General features: G+C 42.3%; 1 protein-coding gene across 1 annotated transcript in view; it reads left to right on the forward strand.

Moving 5' to 3' along the window:
• PHACTR2 (phosphatase and actin regulator 2) overlaps positions 1–22,589 on the forward strand; it is a gene marked incomplete at its 5' end in the record, with an annotated part of 46,154 nt that overhangs the window by 15,211 nt on the left and 8,354 nt on the right. The window contains 5 exons of the mRNA XM_010140259.1: positions 7,754–7,990; positions 11,541–12,087; positions 13,316–13,515; positions 15,372–15,528; positions 17,676–17,731. Of these exons, the coding sequence (XP_010138561.1) occupies positions 7,754–7,990; positions 11,541–12,087; positions 13,316–13,515; positions 15,372–15,528; positions 17,676–17,731 (1,197 nt within the window). The remainder of the gene's footprint in view (positions 1–7,753; positions 7,991–11,540; positions 12,088–13,315; positions 13,516–15,371; positions 15,529–17,675; positions 17,732–22,589) is intronic.

The raw sequence follows: 22,589 nt of genomic DNA on the forward strand, positions 1-22,589 counted from the left end.
CTGTTTAGCAGCACAATTTGCTCCAGTTCCAACTCCGGCTGAATCAAAATGTTCCAAAAAATGCATCTCAGCTCTTGAAAGTTATGAAGTTATTTTAAAATGCTTTTACCAAATGGTGGTGGTCTTTACTTGCTCTCCTGTTCAAGTGGGTCTTGAAAGTGGCCTTCTCGTATAAATACGATGATGACTGCTGGTAACACGGTGAGAGCTGGCAGCGAGGCATTGTAGAATGTGGAATATGTGAGGAGTTAAAAGGAGTTAAAGGACCAAAGTTGTTTCAGCATGAGCCACAGAAATACAGTATCAAAAGGACAAACAAAAGGCTCAGCCATGCAGTGTGAAAGTGAGTTAAGCAGAAGCGAGTGAAGACGACGACCCCTGAAAACTTTTCCCCGTGCTGCCAGGCAGTTGCATAAACTGTGTACCCATCTGCTGCCTGCCAGCTCACAGGTGCCTTTTGTATTTGGTGAAAAAATTCCCTTTGGCAATTTAATAGTGTAACTGTTTGTAGTAATGATGACATATCAGTCATCCGAGTGGCCTGTTTAAAAGGAAATTTCTCCTTTATGGCAGGATAATAAGAAGCTGGTGACAGTTTTACATGAAACAGGTAATTGATGGATAAGGCTTTGCAGATGAGAAAGCAGAGAAATCTTTTCCATAGATCATTTGTTCACGTTATGTTCGTACTGGGTTGAGTTCTGAATTCTTTTGTTTTGTTTTAACTAAGAAAAGTCACTAGCATCTTTTGCAGAAAATAAAGAGCTAAACTGTAGCCATTCTCTGGGAGCACCCTGGCAGCAACGCAGAGCAGCAAGTAGACAGGCAGCATGTCAAAGTACGCTCAGATTGTCCGGGCAGCACACTGAACTGTATCATCATGCCAGGGCTCCTGACCTGTGGTGCTTGTCTGCAGCAGCCCCAGCAGACCCCAGCACTCCAGGTTCCAGGGGAGGTATGAGTATCGCACAGGGGGTCCGAGGAGTCTCTCTGCCGCCTGCCCCTACAGCTGTGTTGGAAAAGAACAAAAGCCGCATCAGTAGAATAGGTGTCCAAACTGTCGCTGCTTGCCTCCCTAGGTGTAGAGACTTTGCATGCTGATGCAGCATGCGTGCTGCGTGTTGGAAAACCTCCTGGTATTGTGTCAGAGCTGCTTTTATCTTTTCCACCCTCCCAGGATGGCTGGCCCACAGATGTAGCAGAGACACTGAGTTTGTATCTGAGTTCAGTTTGTAAACGTAGGCCTTCACTCATTTTTATCATAGCAAGCTAAATCTGTTCATGATTCTAGGAGACACTTTCACGTTTCGTTGTCAGCTTAGGCTGGAAGAAGTGAAAGGCTTAAACATTAGCAAGATGCTGCCTGGAAAAAAGTAGTAAGTCATCTCGTTTTGCATACCATCAGTTAGGTGTGTTAGATGCTGCTTTGATAAATAATTGCATTGCAGGAAGCCAGAGCTCTGTTGCAGGTGCTGTGGGACTTGTGGGTGACAAGGAGCATAAGCTTCTGAAATGTTTCTATGCCATTTATAGCAGACTGATCCTCTCAGGTTGTCTCATGTCCTTCAGTGGAGGAAACAGTGTGTAGTCAGTGTGTAGTCCGGTTTCCAGATGAATTCATGGGATACATGCATATAGTGTTTTTTCCCCACAGGGTGACTCTAATATGAGAGCTGGCAAAGGTTCCATTCTAAGGTGGGCTCGGAGGTTCTTCCCTCTATTCTTTGTCTGCTCTCCCTGAAACATGCCATTGAATTTAATTCTTTCTTTTTCTCATGGATAACCAAAAAAAAAGAAGGTTGAAGGCGCAAGCTCTGGTCTTATGAGCATGCATCATTGCTGACCAGAACTTTAGTTTGTGTACGAAGGAATGTCTTCGAAGTCACATTTTCCACATTCCTTTTCTCAGAGGTCTTTGCTTTATTTCTCCAAAGATGAACAAAACATGTTGAATTTAAGATAGTGCCCCTCATCTTCTAGGATCTCAGACAAGAGCCTGCTTTCCCTCAGAGGACTAACCCTGGAAACCACTCACTGTGAGCGACAAGGCAGACTTTCTTCCCCCTTGTGTGCCTAGCTGGCTTCCTACACTCCTGCGCTCTGCAGGTCGTCGATATGAGGACCATACTAAAAGGGTTGGGTTTTTTTTTTGCCTGACTCCCAAAGAATCTCTCACTCCAGCTGAGTTGTTTGCTGGCTAAAATAAGTTCTTCTAAGAATAGTATATCTTCGATTCATCACCTGAACTGTGTAAATGAGGCTGAATCCAAATCTTCTTAAAAGGAAAGCTACTCTAGATAAAGCTGTATTTGGGCAGAGCCTGTCCGCTAAGTCGGCCAGGTTGGCTCATGCCTCTAGGCTGACGTGAGAGCCGTGGGTTTTCACCCACAAAAGTTGAGTGGCAGAAGAAAGCTCCTGATTGCAAAGCTGCTGTTTTGTTTTGTTTTTTTCTTTCATAGGAAAGATATCCTAATCTGGCTCCAGAAATGAAATTGTAGACTTGATTTTAATGAACTAACTATTGAATTACCTATTCAGAAAGTGTAAGGTGATGTAGAAGCCTACATTCCTGTCACTTGCCACCTCTCTCGTAGACCAACAAATGTTAGAAGTTTGCAGCTGACAGTGAAGATGTTGTGCGTATCCTCTCTTGATTTAACAGCTTACTTTTTATGCAAGAGTTGGACAGTTAGCAATGTATAATGACAGTCAGTGGTTTTTTTTTTTTCTTTTTTATCTTGGAACCAATACAAAATATCTGAACATGGTCAGATGTTACACCTCTCCTTTTCTCCCCTTTCCTGTTTTCTGCACTGTCTCTGCTACAAGACCTCTTGCACATGGTGCTGTTGAAATCATAGAGTAAGTAAAACTGGAGGCCTGCAGAATTGCAGATCTGCTCATCCACCTTCAAGAATGATGAACTCAAAAGTGCAGAGACCTGCGAAGAACATCGAGAGACAGCTGGTCTTGCTCAGCCTAGCAAATCGGAGTCTGAGAGAGCCTGAGTGTGGCTGATGAATGTAACAAGTTGGTATATAGCCAGGTGAAAGCATGGCTAAGGGACAATGCTGGCACAAGTAGAAAGGAATAAACAGCGGCTCAAAATACACGTAGACTGGAAGTTAAAGGAAGCTTTCTAATTAGAATGGGTCTTTTCTTGAACAGAATTTTAGTAGCAGTAGGAGGAACAAAAAATGGAGCTGGTTAAATGTGAAGTTTATGAAAGGATTTGTATGAGTTGACCACCTGCATCAGCAGAGTCACTGAGTCCAAAAAAGAGACAAAAGACATGTTGTATCTGCCGGTGTCCCATGTATCTGAGTGACAGCTTCCTGGGTTTTGATTAATCAAAACACAGCTTTCTGCATAGGCTGGAAAGGAAACTCCTGATTCTCAAAACTCTTAGTGAGTTTCATTTTGCAGGGAGTCATCCTGCAAAAGACAGCAAATCATAACGTTATATCCAACTTCCATTTTACGTAGTGTTGCTTCACTGACTTGTGCTGATCTTCCAGAAGAAGGGTGCTTTACAGTTCGTGTAGATTATATACTTATGCCGCAGGACTACTGCTTTTCCATGGGCTAGCTTCATGTCACTTCTCTAGCTGTAAAAACAAAAATGCCAAATACAAAAGTACTGCATGACAAAATTCTGGAGTAGAAAAGATTTGGCCTTTGGTTCCTTAGAAGTTCATAAAAGCAAAGGAAAAAAATCCCTGTATTATTAAGCCTAGTCATTTATGGCTTCTGAAACTATGCCCAGGATTTTCATAGGTCTGTTTGGTCCTGAGTTTGCAAAAAGTTCTACATTTATTTTCCAAAATAAGTCACCTGATTGTCCAGTACATATGGCACATGGCCATCTCTCTGAAAGTCTTTGAGACTTGATGAGTCCCTAAAAAAGCTGATGTATGCTAAGTGCCTGGTAACCCTGATCATCATTTAGATGTTCATATGAGAACACAGCTTTTTAAGAGTGTCCGGTCTCTCTTAAAAAGCTCCAATCACAATTTCTGGGAACAAGAAAATCTGATCTCAAAGTGAGGGTTCTTGAAAATCTGGCCTTTGGAAAATTTATTCCGAACATAAACATATCATTGATCCAAAGGCTTAATGAGACATTAACATTTTCTTTGCTTTCATATGTAAAGAGTAATTTATAGGCGAATTGCTTTTACAGTACATGTCTAGATCAAGGCAGCAGTGAATAAGAGATATTCCTATCTGATGGTCTTTTGGAGACCTTTTGTTAAAAGGTCGGTTCATGAGGAACAGATGTCTACATTAAGAAAAACAGCAGCAATAAAAATACATGGCAGCTGGTCCTGAGGTACCTGGGGGATTGGCTTGAACAAATAGATGGATGGGTCTGAACTATTCAGATGCCTCCGTGTTTTGGCAAAAGATGCAAAAGAAGGAGCAGGCATGAAGACTAAGGATCCATATTCAGGCAGAATCACGGGGAGGTACAATTAGAACATAATTGTTATCTTAAGCCATTTACAGACCATCAGACTGTCTCTCTCACTGTTCAAGATCAAGCCACTGTTACCGTATTACTACAAAACTTCTGCATATACCAGGAATTTATTGTAGTGTCTTACATAAATGCAGAAAACCACAAAACAGTTCAAATGGACTCGCAGCAAAGGAGAGAACTCTGAGGTTAAGCACTGAAAAACGAGGGGAGCAGACCAGGATAACAAGCACAATGTCATCAGCCTAAAAATTGTCAGTTTTGGCATCACAGCAGAGGGGAAATTGAGGGAGGACAGTCAGTCAATGTTCACAAAGCCCCGGGGGCAGCAGAGGGAAAGAAATGAAAGCATTGGCTTCAAAACTTGACTTGTTGCTGTCAAAATATGATCATGTAGGAACTGGAAATCTGTACCTTGAGTAAATGAGAAACAACAGTTTGGGAACGATCAGACTGACACTGAGGGCAGTCAAGTTTATATCTGATGAGAGAAAAAAAAAAAAGATGAAGCTAACAAAAACAAAAATCACAAAGCTAATAAGACACCAAGAGGGATGATACAGTCAAAGGCAATCACCTTCACCTCAGCTTTCCTCATGGGTATGAGTGAAAAGAAGTTTCATCGGCCAAGGCCAAGAAAAGAGCATGTACGTAATCAAGGAGCAGTGAAGACTCAGTGAGAGCTGCATCTGAGCAGATAGGATGCTGCTGTGCAGGAAGAGTCTGCCAGTCATTGGTATGATGTGCAGAAGAGTATGGAAAGAGCTGTGCTAGATAAAGGTGATATCCCAGGGATGGCAAGGTATTTCAGTTAAAATCAACGTTACAGAAATTGCCGGGTTTAATCACAACTGAAGTCTGCAAGCAAGAACTTTGATGTGAATGAACTGCTCCAACTTCGGTTCTAATTTATAGGTTTTAGTTATTTTTCTAAAGAAAACTGGAAAACAATCTCACTAAGATTGTTTATTTGTCACTAATTAAAGCTTTATCTATTTTGTACTTTTTTCTTGATTCAGAAGATAAATTCTGATACACGTTATTTTATCAGTTATGTAGTTTAATTTAGATTGAGATTCTAAACAATTGCACTGCTTTCAGAATATGGTGAATGGTGTATTTCTTTTTACTAGGTTATCGTTCTCTTTTTTATGTTTTCTCTACTAATATGACTGGAAACAAAACATGGTAATGGCGTATAAGTACACAAGTTTTAAACTCTTTCATACTACTAAATAAAATTTCAGGATGCTGGACCCATGAGTAAAATATATATCAAAGGATTGATTAAGCTTCAGATTCTTTCTGGCTGTCATGTCCTTCAAGATCTTTGAAACACAAAACCTCATCTTCTCTGGCTATGTTTGTTACCAGTGGAATTCAAATTTTTAAATGTCCTGCTTTTTCAGAATTTAATCTGGTATTCAGCTTTGAATGAAGGTAGGTAGAATTTCACAAGGAGATGATTTTTGCTCTAAAGGAGGAGAGCAAAATATAACAAATATGTATATTTTTTCTTCCAAACTCTTTCTCAGGTCCAAAGTTCTTTCTCTGGAAAACAGAGGCAGTACAAGAATCTGTGCTCAAAAGCATCTGTTTGAAAGCTATAAAAGGATGCTTTGCAGTGGTTCTTGCAAAACATCATCAAAAACGTTAGTCTACAATGGGTGGGCTGGAAATAAAGGAGGAGGATGCTGGACAGTTCATGTTAATTCCTTCAGTTCGTGAAGAGACATGTGTGCATGGTGCTTTTAATAATTGCAGGTGATGCATAAGGTTCATGTTAACAAGCCTTAATCTAGAGGTTGACAAGGCTTTGTTTCTGAGATTAAGAATGTTGCTGTTGTCCAACACATTATTTTTCATCTACTAATCTTAAAATGAAAAGGTGCTGCTTATCTCTTGGGAATCTTTTACATGGGAAGGAAGAGAGCTGGGAATGGCCATTTAATGTGTGTGAGGCGGAGATTCTTAATAGGAACATACTGCAGGAAATGAATTGGTTTCCTCCTGGGTGATAGAAGAGACTGTTAGAAGGCCTAGCAGTTTTTGTTTAGCTCCTTTCGTCCCCAGCCACTGTAGTTGTGAGTAACATGCAGATGAAGTCCCTATGATTGTGGTGGTGTGCTCTTGCTTTTATATCCTTTTTCTGGAGGGTTTGGGAAGGCTATCTTGAGGCTGAATGGGCATGGTGTAATGGGATAGTTAAACAATTCCCCTCTGGCAACAGCTAGTCTTAGAACCATAGCGTTGGTGCTGCAGAATTTTATGTTGACTACAAATGGCTCACCTGCATTAACATTACAGTTGGCATTAGGCACGCACTTGTGAAGTAATTTTCCTGGTCATCCCCACTTACCCTTCTTTGGTTTGGGGAGCAGACAAGCCAGGTTTCTTTTGGATGAGATGAAGCTTAAAGATGCGTTCGGGAACTTGTGCTTCCACCACTACCTGCCATGCAATCCACACAACTAGTCTGAAGCTAGTCCAAAGTCAAGTCTCCTGAAATGCACATTCTGGACATTGGGTCCTCAGTGCTACCTCTTCCACTCTACAGAGCTGTTCCTATTGCACAGCACAGTGTAGATACAGTCCAAATTCCTGTTGACTGAGGAACTGCCGATTCATGGAAGTGCAGTCTTGTGACAGTACCCAGAGAGCTTGCAGGAGAGGAGAGCATTCCCAGGGCAAGTGATAGCCTGTTTGATTTAGCTTTATCTCTTTCTGAAGAGTAGGAATACCCTGGGGAAGATTGCCACAGTAGAGTTGTTATGAGCAAGCAGTCTGCAGCTTAGAAGAATGGGTTTCTTCAGGGGAAAATTGCAGCTTCATAGCCGTATTTGAACCTGCGGCTGAGCGAATGAGCCTGTTACGATACTCAAATTCACATCTGTATTGTACAGCCTGTTGACCTCAGAGGGCTGGAAAGAAGCTGTGGGAATTTGTTAGAGGAATAAATGCCATTTCCCTTGTTTAGTTTGCAGCCAGCAGGCTAATTGGGAATGCTGAACATTAAGGATGATCTTTAGAGGTCTAGAATAGATGAGACTAATAGAAGTGCTGGGAAAATAATCTTCCCTGAGAAGGGTTTGAATTGAGATGGACAGTGACTTTTTTTCTGAGATAATACTTCAATAAGAGGCGTAAGATGAAGTCTCTCCTTATTCCCAAGCGCTCAAGCAGCAGAAAGTAGTCACGGTTGTCAGGCTTGCTGTTGAATATACATGGTGTATGTCTGTGTCAGTTGGCTTCTGTTCACTTTCTTATCCATAGAGAGCACTACTGATCACTGCCCAGAAATACCGGCATCCCATGCTCCACCACTACCCAAGCCTAAGCCTAAATCTAAAAAAGCTCTGCTACCACCAAAAAATGCTATTGCTGCTTCCACCACCACCAGTCATAAGAGTAATGAAGCACCTCATGCTAAAAAAAAGGGAAAGGCTCCTGCTAAGCAGCCTCCTCTCCCACTGCCCAAGCCAACAAGTCACAGTGCAAATCGAGAAGCTGGTGAGTACTGCACAAGCAGTGCCAGTTACGGTGGGTGCATGTGCATGGGGGGGCTTGGCTTGGTCTTACGATAACTCTTGCTTTTGTGCATAGCAGCGTTACAAAAGAGCATGCCACAGATGTCTTTTGTCACGGACAGATCACTAAGCTGTTTAATGAACCTGTGCACAACGCCAAGCACACGAGAGCCAGTATTGAATTACCAGTTCCAGTGTGAATGCTGGCAACAATATGACCCAGAGAGCTGCTGAGGAATCAGCAGAGCAAAAGGTGACTTGGGAAACCAAACATTTGAGTTGCCCCAAAGTAAAACTGTTTTGGTATTGCTGTAACTTTCTGCTGGAAATACCCACTATTCCAATTAGTTTGACAAGATTACAAGATCTCAGAGGGGGAGGTAAAGGATAAAACCATGAAGACATCTTTAAAGACTGTTGAGTAGCAATTGTTTTAGCTGCAAAAATTAAAAAGAATTATAAGTCATTTGAAATGGCCATGCCTCCCGGAGCTGTTTAATGGCTTGCCGTGATTGCTAAATACACGCTGGAAATGGAGAATGTCAATCATCAGGCACATAGCAGATGTGTTTATCCCTGCACTTTTAAAATGAAATTCAGCAGTGGTGCTAGGTTCAAGATTATAGGTAACTGTTCTTATGATACTGCTCTCAAGTTTGAATGGTTGTAATTTAGACGATGACCAAAATTAAAACATCCAAATATAATTTGAACACAAGCGGTATTGTGATGAATGGACTGTATATATACATTGGCAAACTTATACAAGCCTTGTGTTTTCAATCCTCTGTCAGTCTTTGAAAGCTCTTCAGTCCCTCAAGTTTTCTCTCCAAGTGTACCTCTTCATAGCTTGTACGTTTTGGCAGGTTTTGTATTTGAAGCACACAGAAGAGGACTGTTTGAAAACATTGCAAGACTGCTAGAATTACAGTAATAACTTTGCCATAAAATATCCATTAAATTGGTATTAGCTGTCCCCGCTACATCAGATGACCACAAGAATAAACACTTTGAAAACCCAGTATTTGCTGGGTTTTGTATTTCACACACAGCTGGAAAACATAGTTCTGCCTAGGTGAAGGAACCTTATAACAACAGACCTTTCAGGAATAAAACAACCCATCACGTGAAAAAATGTTTATACTAGTGGTTGATAACAAGCTCTCAGGTATCTGGTTTCTTAAAATACATTCAGATTGCAGATTTGTCGTTTAGTAGCCTTGCTGAAATGGCATGCAATGCTTGAGATCATACGGGTCTAAAATATAACCGTATAACCCTTATATAAAATAGTACCTATTCTACTGGTAGTTTCTTCCAGCATAAGAACTACATTGTCTTCACTTGAAGTGGGGCAATACTTAATAATTAGAGCTGATCGGGAGCAGCATTAGAACATGAGGGTTGTCAGATCCCCATGAAAGCGGGCATGTGATGCAGCCAGAGATCCAGCCCTGTGAAGAAGAGGAGTATGAGTAACAACAGAGACATGGCTCTTCTGAGGGCACCACAACAGGTTTCCAAACGGAAATAGTGGAATTAGGTGAAGGGGACTTAAATATAGGTGTGGACGTCTGCCAGAAGGCAAGTTACAGCCATGAAATTTTTCATTTAATCAAAACTCGAATCGGCTGCTGAAAAAGAGGCATGACAAAAAACTGTCAGGCAGCCCAGTCAAAAGCAACAATAGCAGTAGCACTTTTGACCCACGGGGAAGTGTAGAGGTTTTGCCCTGGGAGAAGTCTCAATTTCCTGTATTTGATTGCAGGTCCGGGAAGATTCAGAGAACTTTTCCAATGGAAACATCTTTTGACATTTTCCCAGCAACAATTATAGAGTGGCTTTGTATTTGTATTATGCTGGAGTTGCTAAGTGGAAGCATGTAGTTGGTTCTGTCGACCTCCAGCCTGTGTGGAGGATCAGAACCGGAGCCCTTCCTTACTACCATTCACTTGCTCAGTAAGGTTTCTGCTAAATAATATTTAGGGTTGGAGACACCGTCTGTTTCCACTGCAGTTTCAAACTGCTGCCTGTATCATTTCTTTGCTTCCTTTTGATTTGCTGATAAGTCAGTGATTGGTACTTGATGGGGATGGTGAGTGCAGTAGCAGTAGGTTCGGTATGGTGCCCTTCACTCCTTGCAGCACAAAGAGGGACAGTGATTTACCTGAAGTTTCTGTGTTTTCTTCCAGATGCACTGAGAGCCTCACAGCACTCTAAATGTTTATAAACCATAACACTCAGCTACAGAAGAGAATGGTATAATGTATCTTTTGAATTATTTTCCATCTCCTTTGAGACTGAGAACAGTCTCACTGTGAAAGCTTTTTATATCGTGAGCTCGTTATGGCCAGTATCTGTATTTTGGTTCTATCCTAATCTGCTGGGGGTTTGTTTTTATTTAAATGCTTGTAAGTAAAGTAGGCCTTTCAGCAGATTTCTGTTACAGCTTTCTGTTGTGCTTGGTAAGCTTAGCCGCAAGGCTGCTGTGTAGCTTTAAAATATTTTCATTTGTTCTCTGGAGGTTAATGTGTTTTTACTACAGCAGAAGTGTTTGAGTTGGATGCATTTTGATGAAAAGGACTGAATTGTAAGATGGTTGTAATTTTTATTGCTTTTTGAATGAAAGTCAGAAGTTCGAAGCTCCCAGTCCAGATGTTGGGTGCATCAAGACAGCAGTCAGAAGTGTAGCTGGAACGTACATGGGCATGCAGGCTAGCTGAAATCTCTTGCATTATACATACATGCTGCCATATGGTAAGTATCACAGGATTAAACAGCAGCATCACTGGCCAGCTTGCGCAAAATCTTGTTTCACTGGTGTCGAGGCTACCTGAGTTGCTCGCTGGTAAGACAAAGACCTCCATTACATACAGGAGACCTTCAATGCCTCCTCCCTTCTGGAGATCATTTGCGCAGAGTGAAATCAGTGTTTTCTGCCTCTGTTTTATGAACATGGCCAGCTGGACCTGAAAGTACATCTTGTTTTACTGTCCCTCTGCTGCTTGCCATTAACTAGGAGCACACCACTTGCTACTGCACATTGTGAAAGGTAATTGACTGGTCTGTGTTGTAGTCCCAAGGTCTTCACTGAAAAGCATAAGGAAAATCATGGTGTTCTCCTAGTGCTCAGAAATAGCAAAGGTCATAATAAATAGGAAAAGTCAGGCAGTTTTCTCTGCTAGCAATATTTTTAAGCAGGGCATTAAACAATTCTGGAATAAGTAGCAGATTTTTTAAATAAAGTTCAGGAAAGTTGTAAGGAGTGAATGCAGAATGCTGAATCAAACTCTCACCCGCTTCTCAGGTTGAGCCCCTCCACTGTTCTTGGGCAATATTCATTGTTTCAGTTTTTCCCACCTCAGGTGAGATTTGAACTGCAACATTTATTTGTCTCAAGCATATGGATGAAGGATTGCAGAATTATCGAGTGTAATTTTTAAAAATATCAGCACACATCAATCCGTGCAGAAAGAATAGTGCAAAATCATATGATTGCAAGACTGTAAAATGCTTGTTTTTTCTTATTTTAGCTAGTTCCTCTCATGCAAAAAAACCACCAGGCTCCAAGTCCTCTTCACCATCTCCTTCATCCACTTCATCTCATCCCAAAGCCTCTAAGGAGACTTCCAGCAAATCAGGCACATCAGGGACTCCCAAGGGCAAGAAAAAACCTGGGAAACAGTCAGCCCCACGAACAGCGCCGGATGGGGCTGCTGCCTCCCCTTCAGGTGCCACAACCAACAGGTTGGAAGTGAAGGCAGAAAATCCCGAGCCTGAGCAACCTTCCATAGTAATTTCTGAAACAGAGGATGCAGATGAACCAAGCAAGCTCGTTGTCCCCCCTCCTCCCTCTGCTGCCCCTCCTCCACCTCCACTTCCACCTCCTTTTCCTGCTGCATCTGGTCAGCCCACTGTCTCCTCAGATGCCCAGGATGTGTCAGACAGCTGTGTGACAGGGCCAGCCGACCCCGGATCAGATACTAAACCTCTTCTCCAGGCTGAGAATGGCACGGATGAGAACCTGAGCAGTACAGCCCCGGGCAGCAGTCCAGATGCTAGTGGAGAAGTGACAAAAAGGTAAGGCAGTATGGCTGTCGAGGGTAAGACCCACAGCCAAGGAAGACACATTTCTTCACATAGGGGACACTGTAGGCACATGGAGATCTCTTCTGTTTCTTCTGACTTGTAATAGTGTGTATTGCATCCCAGCACAATTTGTTCCTTGACAGTGCCTTTGAGTCACTCACCTGCAGCACCTCATGTTCCCTTAGAAGGTCATTGCTCATAACCTGCCTCCGCCATGGTTGCATGGCTTAATGTGACCACTGAGACCGGCAGTGCAGCTGGCAGCTGATAACACTTCTCTCTCATAAAGGCAAAGAAGAAATGATGCTGAATTACAAGGGGGTTTTACATTTTTTGTGGATATCATTAAATACCTCACTGCTAAAGCCCTCAATTCAATAGCTGGATTTATTTGCATACTTAAAAGTGACAGTTTCAGGCTTCGGTTAGTAGGTGTTTGTTCTGTCGCTGCCTAATAGCTTGTCTAAGTCTCAGATAGTACAAAATCTAGTCAAGAGAAATTTCATAATGAAGTATTTTAAGCAAAATAGTTGGCAGCAGAAAAGGAACTGGCTTATTAGTCTGTCTTTTGCCTGCCATGAGAACCAGCACCTTTCATAACAACCCAGGAGGGTTTAGTGTAGATGCCACTGGCTGAGAGACTTTCCCTTAAGTTCTTGCTGGTACGTCCGTGCCTTACGTTCTTGTGCTGCTTCTCCTCTTACTCCGCCCTTCCTTTACACGAAGATTTTCCCAAGGCAGAGGGCACTCTGCTGCTGATTTCCATGTTCATCAGTGATGGTCAGGAACACTTTGGACACAGCAGCCCTTACAGTAGAGTTAGGCTTCCAGAACAGGAGCCTTTGCGCTCCTATCCAGTCTCCAACTTCCTGCTCTCACCCCCAACTTCATGACCTGTTTTTCTCTTCTTTTAGTAGCTTTTAAATACTCCTTGTTGCATCCCACAAGAAATAAAAAAGAATAAGGCATTTTCTTTATACAGGTGTTGTAGAACGTCATTCCAGATTGTTGGTGTCTTTTTTTCCTAACATACATAATGTATAAATACGTGTACACATCCATACTTTATGTGTTTTATATATGTGCATTTTTTAGAAAGAGGGAAGTTAGTTTAAATAACAGAACTTTTAATTTCATCCTTACATGTACAGTCTGTTTCCCATTTGTGTTCTGTGCTGCTTGCATTAATGTGACACCATGTCTGCTTATGAACTAACAGCTTGACTACCAAAGAAGACCAAGAAGCAGAGGCACCTGACCAGGCACGCTCTGAACTGGTGGAGGAGGCTTCTGATGCTGCTGCCCCTCCTGAGAGTGAAAGTAGCAGAGAGAGCCACAGCAGCGACTCGGACTCCGATGGGCCAATACTGTACACAGATGATGACGACGACGACGATGATGATAACGCAAGTGCTGAAAGTAAGCATCCCGCTGAGAAGTTGCAGGCTACCTTTTGCACAGTGTGTTAAGTGAACATGCCTGGGCCATGTTAGCATGAAGAAAAGAGAGGTATGGCTGCATGGAATGGTTTTAGATGATACTGTATTTCACCACTGCTGAGAAATGAGTGTCCTGCTTCTCCCAGGCAGTTGTGATTAGAAACCTGCTGGGGCCTGTGCAGTGGTGAGAGCAGATCAAGCACTGCCCGGATGGGAGTGCAGGTGGGAAGAGCAGGTTCAGAAGAATGTGAGGAAGGAACAAGGCCTCCACATCAGGGCATCAGCAAGCCATTGATAGGCAATTTCGCTGAAGATCCCAGAGTTTCTAGTGGGAGTAACAGGCTGTGGTGGATAACAGAGGGAGACCGTCAGTCAGCCACTTACCTGTCCGAAAGTCATTTGCTCCTCTTTGATCAGAACGTTTTAAGCATTGGAGCACCTTAGCAGACAACGCAAGTCACAGTGCATTACACCTGAGATTACAGCTTTGAAATTTCATCTGGTGTCATGACTATATCATCACCCTAATTAGGCAGAAGCCCTTGCTGCTGCTGAAGGGGGTCATCCTGCCTGCCTTCTGCCTAATCCCCGCTGTTCATTCTTCCCTAAGGCCAGCGCTCTTGTTTATTTTTGTAGCAGTGGCTGTTACTGAGCTAATTTTCAATATGACTGATTCCCTGGTCCAGCTCACCGGATGGCTGCACCTTTGCTGGAGCAAAGGAGGTGGCAGCAATGGGCTGTCAGGTCTAGAGAGGGGGGCAGCCTACTTGTACCACCTGCAGGGTGGCCTTGCGTCAGAATAAAATGACCATCGAACCATGGCTTGGGAGCCTTGCCCACAGCCATTCAGGTGGAGGTGCTTCACTGTGCTTTGTGAAGAAGGCCTGAACACAAAAGTGAGGTGTACCGAAGAGGGCTGAGAGAAAATGAACATGAGGGTTTTTTCCTTGGCCACTGGTGCAGCGGAGGATGGAGTGCCAGATATTTCATGAGGCTGAAGTCTTCTCCAGTTCTTCATTTGGTTTGAATATGATCCAAAGTGGCAGCAACCCAAAATTCATACATTCAGACAGCAGCACCGTGTCTTACGAGAAGTGAGCTGGGAGCCTGTGGTCTTACCAGCCTGCCTCATGTGGTGAAAATCTGCCAGCCTAGGACATAGGTAGCCCCCTCAGTCAGACTATCGAGAGGCAAGGGAAGGACTAAAGGCTGTGAATAACACCCTTCCTTCCACAGCTGCCTGAAGCTAATGCTGACAAAATTGCGTGGCCCTTGTCCCTACCGTATCTGTTTTGTGGATGAACTGATTGCTTCAGTGCCTGGGGTTCCTGCCTTTACAAGCACTCAGAGCGCTTTTCTAAACTGTACTTTCTGTTTTAATTTACAAAAATTACTATATTGGAACTAAATGATATTTGATTGAAAAAAAGTCGAAAGAACGAGGAAAGGGATGACAGAATGAGACTAAGCCTTTTAAGGATGAAGAAAATGGGGAGCAGGTTGCTAAATATACTAAGTAGATAAATAAACCAACCTGTAATGTATCAGACTTTGAAGACACTTAAATGTAGATTTTATCCTGTCATTTCATAAATGACAAGCAATGTTTGTAAAACTCCTCCGTAAATTTGGCTGGTAACTTTTTCATCCAAGCCTTTCAGCTTTTTGTTGTTGCGAACTGAGCTAAAACTACTTTTCTTTTGATGTTGATTAAAATTCCTCTCCTGCATGTGGGAACAAGGCTGCTTTGGGGAGGTATTAAAGTTCTTACTCAGAGTTTGTATCTGTATCCTAAGCATGAGTGAACTAAATCTATCCTCCTCCTCCTTTCCTCAGGCTCTTTGGCAAGTAAAATTCGTCGTAGGGATACTCTTGCTATCAAACTTGGCAACAGACCATCTAAGAAAGAATTAGAAGACAAAAACATCTTGCAGCGTACATCTGAAGAGGAGAGGCAGGAAATCAGACATCAGATTGGAACAAAGCTAGTGAGGTATCAGTCGCAGAATAAATGTGGTTTCACTGGGCGGAGGTGGAGGAAGAGAATTGAGAACACTGGGTTCGCGTTTTAAATGCGTCCCAATATGTGGTGCAGGATCTTTGTGGTACAGCTGTCTGGAAAACAGTATTTTTATTTCTCACAAAACTTCAAAATGTCAGTAATGCATTTTTGTTCTGCAAGAAACAAATCTGAGAGCTTCTGGGTTTTGGATTGTTTGTTTTTAAAAAAAAAGAAAAAAGAAACAAGGAGAAGAGGCTAAGAGTGACTCCATAATAATCGGTGCCATGGTTCAAACTTTTTCTCGAATTGGTTAGCAGGGACTTGCACTTCTTTATACCCATCTCGGATGGAGTTGTAGTTCCTGACACACAGGGCATGCCTGTGCATGTTCGTCCCTTCTGTCCCTCCCCATCCTCGCCTGCTCTCTAACTCCTTGGTTATTCCTGTGCTGGTTGCAGCCAAAGGAGTGGGGGAGGCTGACTTTGTAGGTCAGTGTTTGGTGTTTTACTGTGCCCACCACTGAGTCGTGTCTTTCTCATGCTGTTTAACTGCTGTGGGATATATGTTACTTTCTCTTCCTGGACTTGAAATGTTGCATAAAAAGGCTAATTTTCACTTGCATTTTTACAAGATTTTTTTTTAAAAAACCCTCATAAATGTTCATTTTGGCTTTCATGGTCTCTGAGAATAGACTACAAAATGTCTGGATTTTCCCAGACCTGTCCTCATTTCTCTTGTGCTCAGAAATGTTGTCAAGACAGATGTGGAGGATGTCCTGTGTTTGTTGGAGATTTCCAGATATTGAGTAGTCCAGCCAGTGCTGCTCCAGTGCAGAGCACAGCCCTGCATCAGCACTTAGGAGATGAGCTGAGTCTCCCTGTGAACTGGGTGGCCGGCTAAGTCTTTTATTTCATCCCTTAGCTGTAAGAGTGATACATCTGTTGTGTAGAGCCCAAGGGTCATTTTTTCCTTCTGCTAATAAAGTGACGTGGTTGTTATCACTGTTTTCCGGACAGAACCGGAGCTCCTGTGGTCACATCCTGCTTGTCAGTGCTCCCTCAGGGGCTTGAACTGCAGAAGCTGCTTCAGTCCTTGTCCCGACCTCCTTGTGCAGGGATATTGCTGTTTGTGCTGCGAAGCTGGCACGCTCCCCACGCAGCTCTGCTTTGGTGGCAGGAGACAATGTCTATGTATATCAGGGCTGTGCTCCTGCCTGAAATCACAACCAAGTTTGACACCAGTTCTTCAAAAAATTCCTGGTGTGGTGGTGAGCACCTGGCGGCATCGAGGTCTGGCTGGAAACCTGTTCTCACAGCTCGGACAGGGTCAGGTCAGGTCCCAGCCTGGGACTTCCTACAGCAGGGGCTGGTCTCCAGTTGTAAACCTGCCAGTCCTCTCCGCCAAATCTGAAAGTCCAAACATGGTTTGAATTGGATGGGTTTCATGAGGCTGAAGATAATCTGTAGTGAAGTGTGCGAGATTTGCTAGACAGAGGGACATCTATCTGTAACACAGCTGCAAAATTAATTTTACTGCTGGAATTTTTCTTGCTCCTTTTCTGAAATGAACAAATGAACTTCTTTAGTGAACATAGAGACAACATCAACCCTGTTCTCCACTGTACAAACCCAAAAATATATCTTTTTTTTAATGGCAACTGTTATATAAAAGTTATAATAGGTTATATATAGGTAACTAAATAAAATTTTCAGTTAAAGTTTCCAGTTGTATTGTATGTACAAATGAATGAGAAACGTACAGCTTATGTTGTGGGGTTTGGGGTTTTTTTTTAATGAATAGTATTTGCATTCAAAATGTCTAAGAATAATCTTGCAGTTGCACAACTTATCATAACAGTGCCTGGGAGCAAAAAAGGTTTATGAATTCTTTCATAAAATTATACCTGTATATGAGGAATTTAAATTTGATGGTACGATTTCTGAAATATTATGCAAGAGTCAGTTAGTTATGAGTTTGAGTGACAATAGCAAAGAAACGGCCACTCGATACTGTGGTTACACGCAGAGTTATCATACCTGTCTAGAAATTACCTTTGTTCTTGCATATCTCTGCTGACAAAGAATAGCATGTATTATTGGGATCTGGTATTAAATCAGTCACTTACTTTGTTCTCACAGGAGACTGAGCCAGAGGCCTACAACTGAAGAGCTAGAGCAAAGAAACATCCTGAAACGTAAGTATTTTATCCAGGTTTCAGCTAGTATTTACTTAGAAACGGAGCACGTGTTGGACTCATATGGAAGCCTGTTATTGTTGCTCCAGTGTTAGATCCGTAACTGGAGAGAAATGATGTTCTAGAAGATAACTAACCCTAGGTTTGTATACTAACAACACTAGATTTGTATACTAACTTCTAATGGTAGCTGTGAAAACTGCGTATTTTCAAGATGCGAAATTTTGCTTGTCACAATCCCATTTCTTGCAGCTGGTTCCAAAGACCAGGAATGACTTAGATACCCCTTAGGAGTAATTCTAGGCTGGTTAAACATCCACTTTATTTTTATGAGGAGGAGGAAGAGGGAATATCAGTAGGAGGTGGAGGTGGGATGTAAGGGCAGAGTTTGGAAGGAGGAGTAGAAAGAGGAAAGGTGAAGTGTTCAGGGGAAAGTATTTGCCAACTTCTTCAGCACACTGGCCTTCGTAGCCACTTCAGACATAAATGTCTTCTGTACTGAAATCTTAATGAGACGGTCTCACTGAGTATCTTCCTTCTGATTAAATCCTTCCTCAGTATCCCTGCTGGAAAAATTAAGTCTGTAATTCAAATAGTCAGGGGCAGAGGCATGAAGTACATCAGATGTTTACCTTCTCTACCTATTTTCACATTTGGTTGTGTTGGTTTTGTTCTTAGGCAGGCAAACACTTCAGAACTGGCATTTTTTTGTCTTCCTTTATGAATCCTTCATGATATGATATTTCCTAAACACATACTGTAACAACAGTTGCCATGCCCAGCTCCATCTAACCCTGTATTCATTCTGCAAGGGTAGCTAGTACTTGATGCTTCAGCAGAAGAAGTAAATGAAGAAAATGCACATGCAAGACTTTCACACATAGCAACAAATCAAAAAACCTCATCTATTCTGAAGTTATAAGAACTTTCCACACTTGATGAGAGAGCAGGTATAATGCCGTATTTCCAACCGTGTTTAGAAGAGTTAGAATTTGTCTGTGCAACCCTGGTGCACGTTAGCACGGAAGGGAAGATAACGGGCTGTTTACCTGACAAAGTCAAGTCCATGGACTGATCACTGTCACCTACTGAGGCCAGCAAATCAAGGGGACATAGCAATTACTGGCTTTCAGGCAACCACCCATGCTAATAGAATCCTAGTGCTGTTGTCCAAGCTCTCAAAAGCCGAATAGCACCGTGTCTTGTTGAAAAGGGAAGCTATAGTTCATGCATTATGGTGCACGGGGGGTCGGGGGACTCCAGTACATAGTGTGAATAGACTTTTGAGGACTGTAACTGCTGAACCTATAGATTGCGTGGGTTCCTAATGACAAACCAGCAATGCTGGACTGTGTGAGAAGGGTAACTCCAAAACATCTTTGGTGGGCCAGGATATGGCTGCTGAGCTGGGAGCACCAGCTGGGCTCCCTTACTGCCCTCTCTGTCTCACTCATCTCGAGATAACTAATCTAGCAGCGAACCTGCGATGTATTTAATATCCCTTTTGCCATTGTTTATTCCGCTCAATGGTTTTGCAATAAGTAGCTCAAAACTGGAAAGCAGTTAGTAGATTTCTGCTCCTGTTTCAGTTTGTTTACTTCAAGCCTTTGGCAGCATGCCAGGCTTTGCACTCACTGCCTCCCGCCATCCTCCCCTGCTGCTGCCCGGGGGCTGTGTTAAAGAGGCAGGGGAGAGTGAGAAATAAAGGCTGGGAAGCAGCATTATAAATCACAAAATATCACAGAGCCACTGCTGAGCGCATGAGGAATCCAAAACTGCTTTTTACTCGTCATTGAGATACAAAATATTTCAAGTTGATAGTGATTTGTAAAAAGCGAAGTGAACCAAAGCAATCTGGGGTTTGTGGTGACAGTCTGACTTGGAGCCCTTTCAGGGTGCAAGTTGTGTCTCAGCTCTAAAACACTTCTGTTATCTCTCAAAATTATTACACTCCCTTCCTGTGGATCATTCAAAAATGTTTACATTTCTTAAATGCATTTGTTGTGGGTGGCTTTTGTGAATAAATTAGGATTTCTTTCATAAAGCTATTATGAAAGCTATTATTTTTAAGGTGTGGATGGGGAGAAGGGGTTGTATTATTGCCTGTATATACACTGCAGCTAAGTGAAAGTACCATTTTGAGTAATATTTATCAGGCTTTGAGGTTACATTAAGTGATAAAAGTCCGAATGTTTACTTCAGGATTAAGTTCAGCCCAAATCTTTTAAGAGGTTCAGAAAAAAGTCTGCATTTTTTCTTCTCTAGTATTTCCAGTTAGTGAGGAAATCTGACTTGCAAGAAGTTTTGTTTTGATAATATTTCCAGATAAACCAGTTACTGAAAATCCTGTGACTGAGTACAACTGCAAGACATTGCAGGCGGATTTCTGTATAAACAATTTGGATAAAACTATCCAGACTTCTGAGTCTTCCCACACTAAAACAAAGTCATGATAACTTAAGAGTCCACTTGAAGGAATAGATAAAGCCCTGTGTTTTTAATAAAGACAGGTTTCTTATGTACTGGCTTTGAGCCGGTAGTATTTATAGTATTGCGTTATGACAAAGAAACTTTTTATTCTTCCAGGAATTTTGGATTAAGATAATTGTATTTTTTCCTGTAAGGGACAATGAACTTCTTGTACTGTGCACCTCCACATCTGCCAGTATTGGCTTTGTAGAAAATGGGGTTTAGCTCTTGATGCTGGTAAAGGAATATTAATATTAATTTGCTTGTAAAACCAGGAAAGAGAAACTGCTTTGTGTGTTTCAGAGCACTGCAAGAGGCAAGCACTTTGTTTGTCTTTTCTTCCTGTTTCCCTTGCAAGCCCACAGAAAAGTCTAAACATAGCTAATCCCACAGAGACACAATGGAAAGTTCGTTTTCACGCTCCGGGAGTACTTTCTGGTCAAGAATGGAGCAGTCTTCAGTCAGAACAATTTCTCTCTTCTCTTTGCCCCTTCTACCTCAAAACAAACGTCCCACAGAACAGAAGATGACCAGATTTACATACGGCAGAAGTATTGCAGGAGCGATAATGTATAGATGCCAGCGAAGCTGTTCTGCCTTGACCGGTGTTTTTTTAACACGAAGGCCACTCATAGCGATGTTAAACAAAATTGTTTCAATTAGGAGTCAAATCGCAGTTTGATGTGTCAGGAGCTGCAGGGAAGGAGGGAAACCATAGTTTTGCTGGAGACTGGGCTGGGCTGGTCCTTTGCCAGTATGGCCACAGCGGGACATCTGAGGAGGGGACTTGTAGCTGGGAACACTGTGTTTATATTTTCTTTCTTCGCATCACACAGATTAGATCTGTTTTTAAGGTGGAAAGCAGTCAGAAGTGTGTTCCTATGCATTGATGTGTTCCTGTTTGGGCATGTGAGTCAGTTCATCCCTGCAGCCAAAACTTGGCCCTCCGGCTGGAATTTTCCACAACACCTGAAAGAAGCAGGTGGACCAGACCCATTATTTATAGCACCAGACATCTTAACCCATTACAGCAACCTTCAAAAATTTCACCTAAAAAGACCAAAATTACGCTGTAGGTTGTACTGTTGGTAGCAATGTGTATCAGGGCAGTGTTTCTGCAGCAGCAAGTTCAAAGCATCACTCTTCCCAGCAGGCAGGAGATGGGAAGTAGGTGCTGTGGGTACGAGCCAGTGCCATAGACTGAGGGCATTTGCTAAACAGCAGATTCCATACATTAGCAGCAGCCACCAGATTTCAGTCCCTTTCCTTTAGCTCTTGAGTTTTTTTCATAAAAGTAAACCAATGTATAAAACATGTCCTTTCCCCTGACCTCTCTCGCAGAAGAGACTGTCTGTTCCTTGTGTGTTTAATCCCCTCCTGCTTTGCCCGGGAGTGAAGGAAGGTCCTATACCCTCTGCCCAGCAGCTAAGATGATGGCCTTGCTCATCTCCCGTTTCAAGGTAGTTGCCCATGTCCAGTCATACCTTTGTAGTAGTCACCTGCTACCCATAAGGAGGTAGATTCACAGCTTGGGATAGGCAGCTAACCTTCAAGGTTCCTAAATGTCCAGATCAACTTTTTTATTTTATCCTCCCCCAAAATATAGCAAACCGGTATTTCAGGAGGCCATGCTGTTGGTACTTGTTTCTTAAGGTATGCGTTAAGCAGTGTGAGTCCCTGTTTCTTGCATGAAGCGTCCTCTTGCTTAACGAAATTAAGGAGAAGGCAGAATAGCAATGTGTATATCCAGCTGCATTTTTTCTGCTGTATCTGCTACTTGAGAATTCCTGAGGCAGGACTTAAGTGACTCGGTTTATGAAGGGACAAGAATTTTTATGGCAAATGATTCCTAGGTGAATGGAACCCCAAATTAATAACTTGTGTTTACCTCAGTTGCTATGTCTATTGATTGCAAAGACAGTATGTTCAAATAAAAGCCTGAAGATGATTTACCTGTCCTGGATCAGCTTGTGAGCTTTTGATTTTGTCAGGTGAAGATATTATAAAAAGAGTGGTCATTTAAAATAATAATTCTCTAAATACACCTAACCTGTTTATTGATAGATACATTAATAAAAATGTTAAAGTGTAAATTAATCTTTAACTCACCATTCTTTAGTTTTAGTCAGGTTATAGTTCCTCCACTTCTGCATGTTTTAAGAGAAAAGTTATTAATAAACTGTAAATTACATCCACATTTCAGTATCTCAGTAAAATCACCATCAACACAAGATCCAGCTTAATCCTAGCATCAGGCCTATGCAGTTGCAGTTTACTGTTGGAAACCTGGGGTTGGTGTTGGACTCTTCTCACAGAGCAGTTCTGGAGCCAACATCACCTTTTTCCTACTGTAACTCTCTTTTTTCTTTTTTTCATGTGTTGCTCTTTC

Source organism: Buceros rhinoceros, unplaced genomic scaffold (genome assembly GCF_000710305.1).
Source record: "Buceros rhinoceros silvestris isolate BGI_N320 unplaced genomic scaffold, ASM71030v1 scaffold3890, whole genome shotgun sequence".
NCBI lineage: Eukaryota > Metazoa > Chordata > Aves > Bucerotiformes > Bucerotidae > Buceros > Buceros rhinoceros.